At 40.2% G+C, this 12,779-nt stretch overlaps 1 protein-coding gene across 1 annotated transcript in view; it reads left to right on the top strand.

Annotated features, from left to right (window-relative positions):
• Positions 1-12,779, top strand: part of LOC136875750 (serpin B3) — a 162,092-nt gene that overhangs the window by 85,564 nt on the left and 63,749 nt on the right. Inside the window, exon 6 of the mRNA XM_067149324.2 lies at positions 11,359-11,544. Within this exon, the coding sequence (XP_067005425.2) occupies positions 11,359-11,544 (186 nt within the window). The remainder of the gene's footprint in view (positions 1-11,358; positions 11,545-12,779) is intronic.

Below are 12,779 nucleotides of genomic sequence, written 5' to 3'. Positions count from 1 at the left end.
CAGCTAAGTTAGCGCGGAAATTACACAGGTTTCACCTGCGACAGGTGAACCCTAAATATCCTCTCGGTGGCTGGATTGCTTAGTAACAACGTGACCGGCGTAAGAAAATCTACAATTATGCACGGCCCATGAAATCTGGGGGCAAGCTTGCCCGCGGGAACAAAATTCTTGACCATCACCTGGTCGCCTACCTTCAAATGGGTGGGTCTCCGTCCACGATCATATCTTTCCCTAACCTTTTCATGAGACACTTTAAGATTGGCTTTAGCCTTCTTCCAAAGACCTTTAATATTATCTGGATCTATTGTCTCAGGTAGAATATCACTAAGAGACCAAAGGTTAGAGAGCGGCGTGTTTGGAACAAACTTGAACATCAAGGAAGCTGGAGTAAACTTATGCGATTCATGAACCGCCGAATTCAAATCAAAAGCTAACCAATGCAGGGACGTGTCCCACCTAGAATGATCTTCATGATGATAGGCAATAAGAGCCGACCTCAGGTTACGATTGACCCGTTCAGCTAGAGATGGTTGAGGATAATAAGCAGAAGTAGTCACATGAGATATGGCCAGATCAAAACAGAATTTACGAAAGAGATTGGATGTGAAAGCTTTAGCATTATCAGACACAATATATTGACACGGACCGAAAGAAGCAAAAATGGAATTTAAACAAGGAATAGTGGACTGAGCGGTAGCCAGCTTAGTCGGAAATAACCAAGAAAATCTAGTGAAACCATCTACACACACAAGGATGAACTTGTTGGCATTCCCCTTTGACTGGGGGAAGGGTCCTACGTAGTCGATATAAAGACGCTCCATGGGGCGCGACGCTTGATGAGAAGACAAGAGCCCTTGCTTAGTGGACATGGAGGGTTTACTAAGCCAACAAGATTTACAAGATTTTACCAATTCACGGATTTCACCGTCCATACCCTTCCAGATGAACATTTCACGAATCTTTTCACGGGTTTTGAAGATGCCTAAATGCCCCCCTAATGGGGTCTCATAATAGTACTTGAAGATCATTGGTACAAGAATAGCTGGAACTACAACTTTCATCTTCTGATCATGCCTCGACGGGCAACATAAAACACCTTTCCTCATTACATAAGGGACGACATGTTCCCCAGAAGAAAGGGTTTCCATGATCGGAGCCAGCGTCGGATCTTCACGTTAATATTTCTCAATATCCCTAAAGAGCATGGGAGCATCAGTTAAGATGGCATTAACCTCAGATAGTATGAACTCGGGAAGTGAAGAACTATTAACCTGCTCATGGGACTCTACCTCATTGGCAAACATACGGCTTAGTCCATCAGCCACCACGTTTTCAGTACCTCTTATATGCCTAACATCGAATTGAAAGGCAGAAATTCGGATGGCCCACTGGGCTATACGACCAGTACGACGCGGCCTACCTAAGACCCTACTTAAGGCTTGGTTATCTGTCTCCAAGTCGAATTTGACATGTTCCAGATAGAGACGGAACTTTTCTAAGGCAAATAAGACTGCCAAACCTTCGAGCTCATAGATGGAATATTTGGTTTCTTGAGCCGATAGAGTCCTAGATGCATAGGCGATGGGTCGCCTCCCTAGTTCAGTCTCTTGAAGAAGGACTGCAGCTACCGCCGACGACGACGCGTCGTTTGGACGATGAATTTCTTGGAGAAATCGGGCATGGCCAGAACAGGGGCATTGCACAGAGCTAATTTAAGATCTTCAAAAGCGGATTGTTGAGAAGGTCCCCACTCAAATTTGACGCCTTCCCTACGAAGAAGGTTCAAGGGCGCCGCTCTATTGGCGAAATTTGGAATAAATTTCCTGAAGAAATTCACCATACCAATGAACCTAGCAATACCTTTGATGTCCTTAGGAGGTTAGAAACCCCGGATAGCCTGGGTTCTAGAATGATCTACTGCGACACCATCGGGCGACACAACATGCCCTAGAAATGACATGGAAGACTTAGCAAAGGCGACCTTGGACAACTTCACAGTTAACCCAGACTTACGAAGGCGACTGAGAACTTCTCTCAGATGATCTAGGTGTTCTTCGAATGTCTCCGAAAATACGACGACATCGTCGAGATAGTGGTACAAGTACTCAAATTTGATGTCGGAGAAGACCCTGTCTAGCAGTCTAGTGAGTACAGCTGCTCCCGTGGGGAGCCCGAAAGGCACGCGGTTGTATTCGTACAAGTTCCAATCCGTGGCAAACGCGGTAAGATGTTTAAATTCTTCAGCCAGAGGAATTTGATTATAAGCCTGATTAAGATCCAAGATGGTAAAGAACTTAGCATTTCGAAACCATGAAAAACAAGAGTGAAGGTCTGGAAGGGGCACAGATTGTAACACCACCTTCCGATTGAGAGCCCTATAATCAATCACAGGCCTGAAGCCACCTTGGGGTTTCGGGACTAGAAAAATAGGCGAAGAATACGCTGACTTGGAGGGCCGAATGATACCATCCTTTAGCATCTGATCGATGATTTCCTTCAAGGCTTTCATTTTAGGAGGAGACAGCCTATAAGGCGGAAACCGGACTGGAATCGAATCCGTAACCTCAATCCTGTATTCAATAAGGTCAGTAACCCCAAGAGTATCAGAGAACACCTCTGGAAACGACTGACACAACTTACGAATACTGTCAGCCTGCTCCTCAGGTAGATGTCTAAGGTCTAACAACATCTCATCCTGGGTAGGCGAAATAGATGAACATGATTCAGAACTACACTTTAACAAAGTGATTTTACAATTAGAAGCAAATTTGAATGTGCACGACCTGCTCTGAATGTCGAGCACTAGACCAGTAGAAGACATGATGTCTGCTCCCAATATAATGGGGCAAGACAAGTGCTTTGCCACAAACAGTTTAACTTTCCAAGTAAATTTAGATATACGAATTTTGGCAATTAAAGAGCCTAAAATTTCTAATGGAGAAGAATTAGCCGAAACATATCGAACCGAAGACGAGCAATAGTCAGGAGGTTTACAAACAGATTTCAATTTCGAATACCACTCAGCCGAAATAATTGAACAAACACTGCCTGAATCTAAAAGAGCAGTTACGGGCTCATTATTCAATTCCATTTTGAGAAAAGGAACAGGTGCGGGGGTATCCGCCGCAATCCTAAGACATTCTTTGGAACCTTCAAAATATAAATTTGAAGACTGAGTTTTCCCTGAAACTTCGACCTGTTTACTTGGGGCTGAGCCTCGGGAAGATGGGTTTGCCGACTCAGCCGAGGCCACTAGTCACTTATTATTATGGTCCTTGGTGGAAATTGCACCAGAAGTTGAGCAGGAGGGGGTGCTGCTAGCATTAGGGCAGTTCTTGGCAATATGGGAAAACGCGCCGCATTTAAAGCAGCCTTGAGATGACCCTGCTCCATTCCTTGTCCCACTAGACTTGATCAATGGACATGTATTGCGAAGATGGTCAGGCGACCCGCAAGCGTAACATTTACGGGGTGTGACGGGTCGGCGAGATGGAGGCCGAAAACTACTAGAGGATGGAGGGGGTTCTCTCGCGATATGCAAGGTATCGGCGTATCTAACTCCTTCGGCTGAGACAGCCATAGCCTCTAACTCGGCAAAAGTTTGCGGACGTGATGCAAAACACAGGTATGATCGGTATGATGGAGAAATACCTTCCACTATAGCCTGAACGATTTGATCTTCGGGAAAATGAAGGGCAAATACCCTAGTATAGAATTTGATGTCTTGTATGAAGTCTGCCAGGTTTTCATCAAGTCGCTGCACTCTATAATAGTACTTCTTAATTAGAGATGACCTAGCTCGAGCTGGAATAAAATTTGAAAATAAATGGACGTGGAAGTCTTCTATCGATGATTGTTAAGCAATTGCCCTAACTATTTTGTCCGATAGAACGCTAATAGAATACGGGTAAATAATCTGAAGGATTTGACACGGAGAAAGAGAAAAAACAAGGGCATAATCTTGGAACTCAACTAAAAACCTTTAGAATGAAATTACGTCACTGGTAGAGTTAACAGAAAACTTAGAAATACCTCTGAGCAACATTGCTAAAGGATGAGAACCCGGGGATGTAGTAGGAAGGGCCTAAGTGGCGGAGAAGCAGATTCAGAAGGAGCATTATTTAACACGAAGGGTGGAATGGACGTGCGACGATCGGACACAGTTTCTACTGGGGCCGATGTCTTTTGAGTAACCTCAGCAGTTCTATTTTCTTCCCCTTTGGAAGAAGTTTCCTCGCTAACAGTGTTTACTGCCATGGGCGGGTCAGTTTTGGGAGGCGTTACCCGCGATAACAGTTGACCGACAGTACTGGACAATTTAGAAATGTTTTCAATGAGGGCACTATTCTGCTTTCCCTGAACGTCATTCAACTTGAGAGACAATAGATCATGAAGCCTATTATAAAAATGAAATAGTCGAGCTTGCACACGTTTAAGTTGATTAGGGGATGGATTCCCTTCTTCAAAAAAACTAACTACAGATGCTAGCTCAGTAGTATTGTCATTGATCGTGGAGAGAGCGTCATCAATTTCTGTCTCTCCCAATGTTGGGGTGGTAATAGGCAAGGCAAGGGAATCTTTAAGTTTATTGGCATCTAACGCAACCGTGCCTCCAGATTGAACGTTTCTGAGGGATAGTTCATAAATTAATTCCTCTTTACGCAAATAGAAAGGATGGAGGACCTCACGAGGGCCGGACAGGATGACAGAAAATTTTTAGACAAAAACAAAAAAAATTCCAGCAACTGAGAAAATTTTTAGAGTTCGAATCAAAAACAATGTTTAGCCGTCAAAAGGGGCTAAATTGAGACCCATTCAACCAAGCTCTGCTACCACTTGTTACGATATTTTGGTGGACCTGCAGAGGTGAAAGAAGGTGCTGGGTGGAATAGGTCTCAACTACGAAATTGAAGTTAATTTAAAATTTAACAAAGGTTATATTTTCTTTTCAAGATCAAGAAATAACAAGTATAACAGTTACTCAGTAGCATATCAACAAGATAAGAATGTACAATTACCGTATTTGGGCTTCGAGCCTCCGACCTACAATCCTTGAGTAATGAGCCCAACTTTACCTATGTACAAAGTTCAACAAAGGGGCAGAAAACCCCAAGCACTTGCTCTCAATTACCCAGTTAAGCCTCCTCGAGGCACACAGAAATCAAATTTTTAAGGAAGAGCAAACCCGCTCTTAAAAGTTCAACCCTACTCAAAGGCCACACCGAACTCCACCTTCAATCTGCCCTCCAGGCACACTAGAAGAGGGGTAATAATACCCAACCTACTGAGGCCTATTCAGTAAAGAAACAGGTCAATTACATGGCCCAAAATTCTAAGTTGAATGGAGGCGTAACTTGTACTCCTAATACACTTTTAAACCCTACTTGGCACTAGGCCGCTTATGCAAGGGCTAATCCCATACTAAGGAGGTGACACGATAAGAAAACTTATTTACATAATGAATGGAAGAAAAACGGTAATTAAAACGTAGTTACCTCAAAACAATAGTAGTGGGAGCTCGAGAGGGTAATACAATCTCTATCCCAATTTATAGTTAAAGAGCCAGAATTTCACCAAGTGTCTATTACATTTTAAAGATAGGTTACATGAGAAAAGTTTCGAACCTGCCCCGAGGGTTAAACAGCTGAGCTAGCAAGAAATAAAGTATTAAATGCCCGTTACCTTGTAGCTGGACTGCTGCCCGAAGAAAGAGGCGCTTCCCGCCCCCTGCTACAATAATCACTCACTAAGCAAGATGTCGATGAAGTGGCCCCGAGACCAGAAAATCAGCAGTTTATATACCCTCGCGGAAAATTCGAGACGTTTCATGAATGATTACAACCCGCCCACAAAATTTTATTGGATAACAGCGAAAACCACTACACCAGATGAAGAAGAAACACCTTATTGGTGGAAAATTAATTACAGAAATTCCCGATTGGTTACATTCAAAACAGGCGGAAAGAAAGGATTATATTGCCAACTCTCAAACCACAGAACAAAATTTAGCAAAACCAAAACTTATGAATATTAAATTTCTTCAGGAAAGTTCATTCCTTTACACCAGAGTGCGTTATCAGTTTTGGTAGAGACATCTGTTAGAGAATGTTCAAATTTCTTGCTATGGAGCAAACAAAGATAAATCGAAATAGACACAGTTCAGAACACTTCAAAATTTACACTAGCGACATCTTCTGAGAAACCTTAGAATGAATCTGGTTGTTAAAGTTCAGGCTTTCTCCTGTAGAGGAGTTTTAACTGGCGCAATGTTTGAATTAGCGGCGTGGAGGTGTACCGCCTGGTACAATTATTATTATTATTATTATTATTATTATTATTATTATTATTATTATTATTATTATTATTATTATTATTATTATTATTATTATTATTATTATTATTATTATTATTATTATTATTATTATTATTATTATTATTATTATTATTATTATTATTATTATCCTCCCCTGCGAACCATGTGATTTTGCCGCGGTGGGGAGGCTTGGGTTCCCCAATGAAGCAGATAGCCGAGCCGCAGGTGCAACCATATCGGATGGGTATCTGTTGAGAGACCAGACTAAGGAATGGTTCATAGAAAGGGGGGGTAGCAGCCTTTCGGTAGTTGCGAGGGCGGCAGTCTAGATGGTTGACTGATACGGCCTTGTAACAATACTCAACATGGCTTAGCTGTGTTGATACTGTTACACGGCTGAAAGCAACGGGAAACTACAGCCTAACTCACTCCCGAGGACATTTAGCTCTCTCTGTATGAATGATGTACTGATGATGGCTTCCTCCCGGGTAAAATATTCCGGAGGTAAACTAGTCCCCCATTCGGATCTCCGGGTGGGGACTACACGAGAGAGGGTGATCATCAGGAAGATGGATACTGACATTCTGCGAGTCGGAGCGTGGAATGTTAGAAGTTTGAATCGTTGTGGTAGGTTAGAGAATCTGAAAAGGGAGATGGATAGACTAAAGTTAGATGTAGTTGGTATAAGTGAAGTACGTTGGCAGGAAGAACAGGATTTTTGGTCAGGCGACTACCGAATTATCAACACAAAATCAAACAGGGGAAATGCAGGAGTTGGTTTAATAATGAATAAGAAAATAGGGCAGCGCGTAAGCTACTACGACCAGCATAGTGAAAGAATTATTGTCGTCAAGATAGACACCAAACCAATGCCCACCACAATAGTGCATGTCTATATGCCTACTAGTTCAGCGGATGATGAGGAAATCGAAAGAATATATGAAGAGATAGAAGAATTAATACAATATGTAAAAGGCGACGAGAATCTAATTGTGATGAGAGACTGGAATGCAGTGGTAGGGCAAGGAAGAGAAGGTAATACAGTAGGAGAATTTGGATAGGGACAAAGGAACGAAAGAGGTTGTCGGCTGGTTGAATTCTGCACTGATCATAATTTAGTCCTTGCCAATACTTGGTTCAACACCACAAACGACGGCTGTATACGTGGTCGAGACCTGGAGCCACTGGAAGGTATCAAATAGACTTCATTATGATTAGGCAGAGATTCAGAAACCAGGTGTTGGATTGCAAAACTTTCCCAGGAGCAGACGTAGACTCTGACCACAACTTGTTGGTCATGAAATGCCATCTGAAGTTGAAGAAATTGAAAAAAGGGAAGAATAATAAAAGATGGCATCTAGACAAGTTGAAAGAAAAGAGTATGAGGGATTGTTTCAAGGAACGTGTTGCACAAGGGCTAAATGAAAAGGCTGAAGGAAACACAATAGAGGAAGAGTGGATAGTAATGAAAAATGAAGTCAGTAGGGCTGCTGAAAAAATGTTAGGAAGGAAGAAAAGATCAAGTAAGAATCAGTGGATAACTCAGGAAATACTAGACCTAATTGATGAACGACGAAAATACAAGAATGCTAGAAATGAAGAGGGCAGAAGAGAATACAGGCGATTAAAGAATCAAGTGGATAGAAAGTGCAATGTAGCTAAGGAAGAATGGCTGAAGGAGAAGTGCAAGGATGTCGAAGGTTGTATGGTCCTGGGAAAGGTCGATGCTGCATACAGGAAAATCAAGGAAACCTTTGGAGAAACGAAATCTAGGTGTATGAATATTAAGAGCTCAGATAGAAAGCCACTTCTAGGGAAAGAAGACAAAGCAGAAAGATGGCAGGAGTATATCCAACAGGTGTATCAAGGTAAAGATGTAGATAATTTGGTTCTGGAACATGAAGAGGCTGTTGATGCTGATGAAATGGGAGACCCAATTTTGAGGTCAGAGTTTGACAGAGCTGTGAGTGACCTAAATAGGAATAAGGCACCTGGAATTGATGACATTCCCTCTGAATTACTGACTGCCTTAAGAGAAACCAGCATAGCAAGGTTATTCCATTTAGTGTGTAAGATGTATGAGACAGGAGAAGTCCCATCCGATTTTCAGCAGAATGTTGTTATACATATTCCCAAGAAAGCCGGTGCTGACAGGTGTGAAAACTACCGCACCATTAGTTTAGTATCTCATGCCTGCAAAATTATTATTTACAGAAGAATGGAAAAACAAGTTGAAGCTGAGTTGGGAGAAGATCAATTTGGCTCCAGAAGAAATGTAGGAACACATCAAGCAATCCTGACTTTACGTCTGATCTTAGAGGATCGAATCAAGACGGACAAGCCCACGTACATGGCATTCGTAGATCTAGAAAAGACATTCGATAATGTTGATTGGACCAAGCTATTGAAGATTCTGAAGATGATTGGGGTCAGATACCGAGAACGAAGAATTATCTACAATCTGTATAAAAATCAGTCTGCAGTGATAAGAATCGAGGGCTTTGAAAACGAAACAGCAATCCAGAAAGGAGTGAGGCAAGGCTGCAGTTTGTCCCCCCTCCTTTTCAATGTGTACATAGAACAGGCAGTAAAGGAAATCAAGGAGAAATTTGGAAAGGGAATCACAGTCCAAGGAGAGGAAATCAAAACCTTGAGATTTGCCGATGATATTGTTATTTTATCTGAGACTGCAGAAGATCTCAAGAAGTTGCTGAATGGTATGGATGAAGTCTTGGGTAAGGAGTACAAGATGAATATAAATAAGTCCAAAACAAAAGTAATGGAGTGCAGTCGAACGAAGGCAGGTGATGCAGGAAGTATTAAATTAGGAAATGAAGTCTTAAAGGAAGTAGATGAATGTTGTTACTTGGGTAGTAAAATAACCAACGATGGCAGAAGTAAGGAGGACATAAAATGCAGACTAGCACAAGCAAGGAAGAGCTTTCTTAAGAAAAGAAATTTACTCACTTCAAACATTGATATAGGAATTAGAAAGATATTTTTGAAGACTTTCGTGTGGAGCGTGGCGTTGTATGGAAGTGAAACATGGACGATAACTAGCTCAGAAGGAAATAGAATAGAAGCCTTTGAAATATGGTGTTACAGAAGAATGCTGAAGGTGAGATGGATAGATCGAATCACGAATAAAGAGATAGTGAATCGAATTGGTGAGAGGAGATCGATTTGGCTAAATTTGACGAGAAGGAGAGATATAATGATAGGACACATCTTAAGACACCCAGGACTTGTTCAGTTAGTTTTTGAAGGAAGTGTAGGTGGTAAGAACGGTAGGGGTAGACCAAGGTATGAATATGACAAGCAGATTAGAGCAGATGTTGGATGCAATAGTTACATAGAAATGGAGAGCTGCATCAAACCAGTCTATGGACTGATGACTCAAACAACACATTATTATTATTATTATTATTATTATTATTATTATTATTATTATTATTATTATTATTATTATTATTATTATTATTATTATTATTATTATGCAGAGAGGTACACCAACCCCGTGAATTCAAATCAAGCGCCTTGTAAAATGGCATTTACACTTAAAACTTGAAACTACTAGTGCAAGAAGTTGGACTTTTGTCAACAGATGTTGCTACGAAAGAGATAAAGTAATTTTGTAATCCTAGGTTTACTACACTGAGTTAATTATCTTTTGTTTTTGGCATGTTAATGTTGTCAATACTTCTATCTCTTCCCGCCAACTCGTGATGCTGGCAAATCAAAATTTTCATGTAAGTTATTTAATTTTCAACCAATTATGTTCAACTTCTACTTATTTGATTACACAATAAAAATTGTGAATGTCGGGCCTTAGCCCAAATTTATCTAGAAGCTTCCTTTCGGGTATAAAAGCTGGCGATTTTTCGAGCTAACTTTTCTTCTTGATCGTCCAGTTTACTGAGTGTGTGTGCTAATAGTGGAGGCGGAGACGTTTTGCCCTTCATCGAGCAGTCCTGCGCAGTATGGTAATGGCAGCCATTTAATAACTATGTGATAGCCTCATATAGCTAACCCGAAGGGAAGGTTTTCGATCTTTAATTGTGTAACCTGAAATTTCCAACCTTCTAAAATATAAATTTCCATTTCTAAAATAAATTTCAAACCAGCCGAAAAACACTTAGCTAAAATTCGGGAATAGGGAGTGCGACACCCTCACGAGTTCCTTATCAACTTGTATTTGAGGCGACTATTTTTGTAACCGTTTTCCATCTGTAGCCTTCTAACTTAAATTTTCTCCATCTAGTCACCTCAGCAGAATAGGATTAGTCTCTGTAACTTCGGGCCAGAAGCCCAACTAGTGTTTTAATCTTGTGTGCAAATTTCAAGGAGTGCAAATGTCCGCCTCGGCATCATTTTGATTTTGGGCCAGTAACTTTAACCGTGTTCCTTTTCTTTACACAAAGGTCCGGTATTATGAGTATTAGATAATCCTGTGAAACTTAGTCTTTTAAGTTAAGTGGTTAAACTGTTGAGAGTTGAAGACAGTTTGAATTATTAAATTTAGGTTGTACCTCGAGAGACCCGGAAAATATAAATTTTAGCGATCAAAGACGCTCATGGTATTGTGATGGTTAAATGGTGCCTTTTGGAAAGCGGTAACTTTGTGGTAGAGCAAAAGTGCTGTTGGAAGAATTGTATCTTGTCAAAGAAAATTGAGAGATCTGTCTCCTGGACTATTGAGTGGACGGAGCAAAAATGCTCAAGTAACGTTTGTAAAAGTTGGGAGCTTTCAGCTCAGATTGTTGTCTTGTGAATTTTTCTGATTTCTTCAAACATGTAATTAAACTCACAAACTAATTCTGTATCTGAAATCTTGTACTGTCGCTGAGCGACTGGTTGTTAAAAGGTGACATAAAAAAAGCAGTCCAAAAGGAATATAACTTTGATATTTAAAGTTTTCGATTAATCTCTTGATTGTAGTAGATAGACCCATTCTTCCACCTCTGTCATTCACGGAAACTCCTTAACAATTATTATTAGTTTTAATAACTGCACACACTGGCTAAATTTTACAATGTTCTTTGCAGGGTGAGGACACAAGTATGCTAATTCTTTTGCCAAGAGAAATCGACGGCCTTGCTGCATTGGAGTCAAAACTTTCAACTCTGAATATTACCAGAATTAGTCAAGCTCTCATTCATGCACACACTGAAGTACTCTTACCGAAGTTCAAAATAGAGTCATCGTTGGATCTAAGCGAACCACTCGAGAAGGTAAAGTAATACAGTATTAGGTATTTACCCTTTAAAATAGTGTGACTTCTGTTTCATAACTCTTCGAATAAGCGTCTTACTTTGTTTCCATTAAGGGAGACACAATGTTAAAATGCCATTATTAATGCTCACTCCCCTCCGAGACTATAAATATAGTTTAAAAAATGGTTGAATTTCAAACACACACTACCTTGCTACGCATTATTTTTATGGATCCCAAACTAAAAAAACGGTTATTGTGCAGTTTTAAATTTGTGAACCTTTTTTTTTTCAGTTTTTAAATATACATGGGCAGCTTTCTATTGGAATCCTAGAAATTGTGATAATGTCTTACATTCATTATTTTTGATTATTATATTTAGCAAATAATTAATCAGTGAAATATTCCGATCTCTATGTTGTGTACTCTCTGAGAAAAATGTACCTTTGATTGGAAAAATGAAATTTTGAGATGATTTGTGCTGAACTTTATCATGATATTTTGCTGAACTCATAACTTACGACGCGGGTCACATGCACCATAGAATGTACACTTCATAAAATTACGGGTAGCAACTTACAGAAGCTCAGTATCAACTCCATGCTTCCCATTCAGTGAACTTTTATTGGCAGAATCATAAGTATTTTAATATAAAATCCCATTAAAACTACGTGATACTCTTATTATGAAAAGACAATTATTCTACTTTTTTGGATGAAAATATTTTACATTTGAGAAACATAACATATTATTACTATCACCGAATTATTATCTAGAGTAATTACACACATAATTTTCTTCTTTACCAGAAGACCTCCTTTGCATTTTTCTTCAACTTTTTTGGCAACATGGAGTCCTTATCACACATTCACTTAGATAAGCAACAACAAAGCGGAGAGGAAACAAATGAAAACATTTTTGTACATAGGGCGACATCGATGAATATAAGTCACAGAACTATTATAGACAAGGTGTTTGTATATACAGAAATGTTATATGTAGGGTTGGGAAACTACAGTGCATGTCTCCAAAAGCCCAAGTACTTCTCCATGGACTGCTGACAAGAAACATCTCATGAGACTCTTGAGAAAAGGAAGCATACTTCTGACGCCATACAGTTCACAAGCGTTGTGACGTCTCGGTCAACCGTACGAATCGGGAGTTGGTTTGGTCTTCATTCAGAGAGAAAAACTTACACGTATGTGTAAGCGGGATGAAATGTGGTAGGAGCTGTGATTACGGCGTTACCTCTAGA

This window comes from Anabrus simplex, chromosome 6, assembly GCF_040414725.1.
Source record: "Anabrus simplex isolate iqAnaSimp1 chromosome 6, ASM4041472v1, whole genome shotgun sequence".
Taxonomy (NCBI): domain Eukaryota; kingdom Metazoa; phylum Arthropoda; class Insecta; order Orthoptera; family Tettigoniidae; genus Anabrus; species Anabrus simplex.
This window is presented reverse-complemented; position numbering and strand designations above follow the sequence as displayed.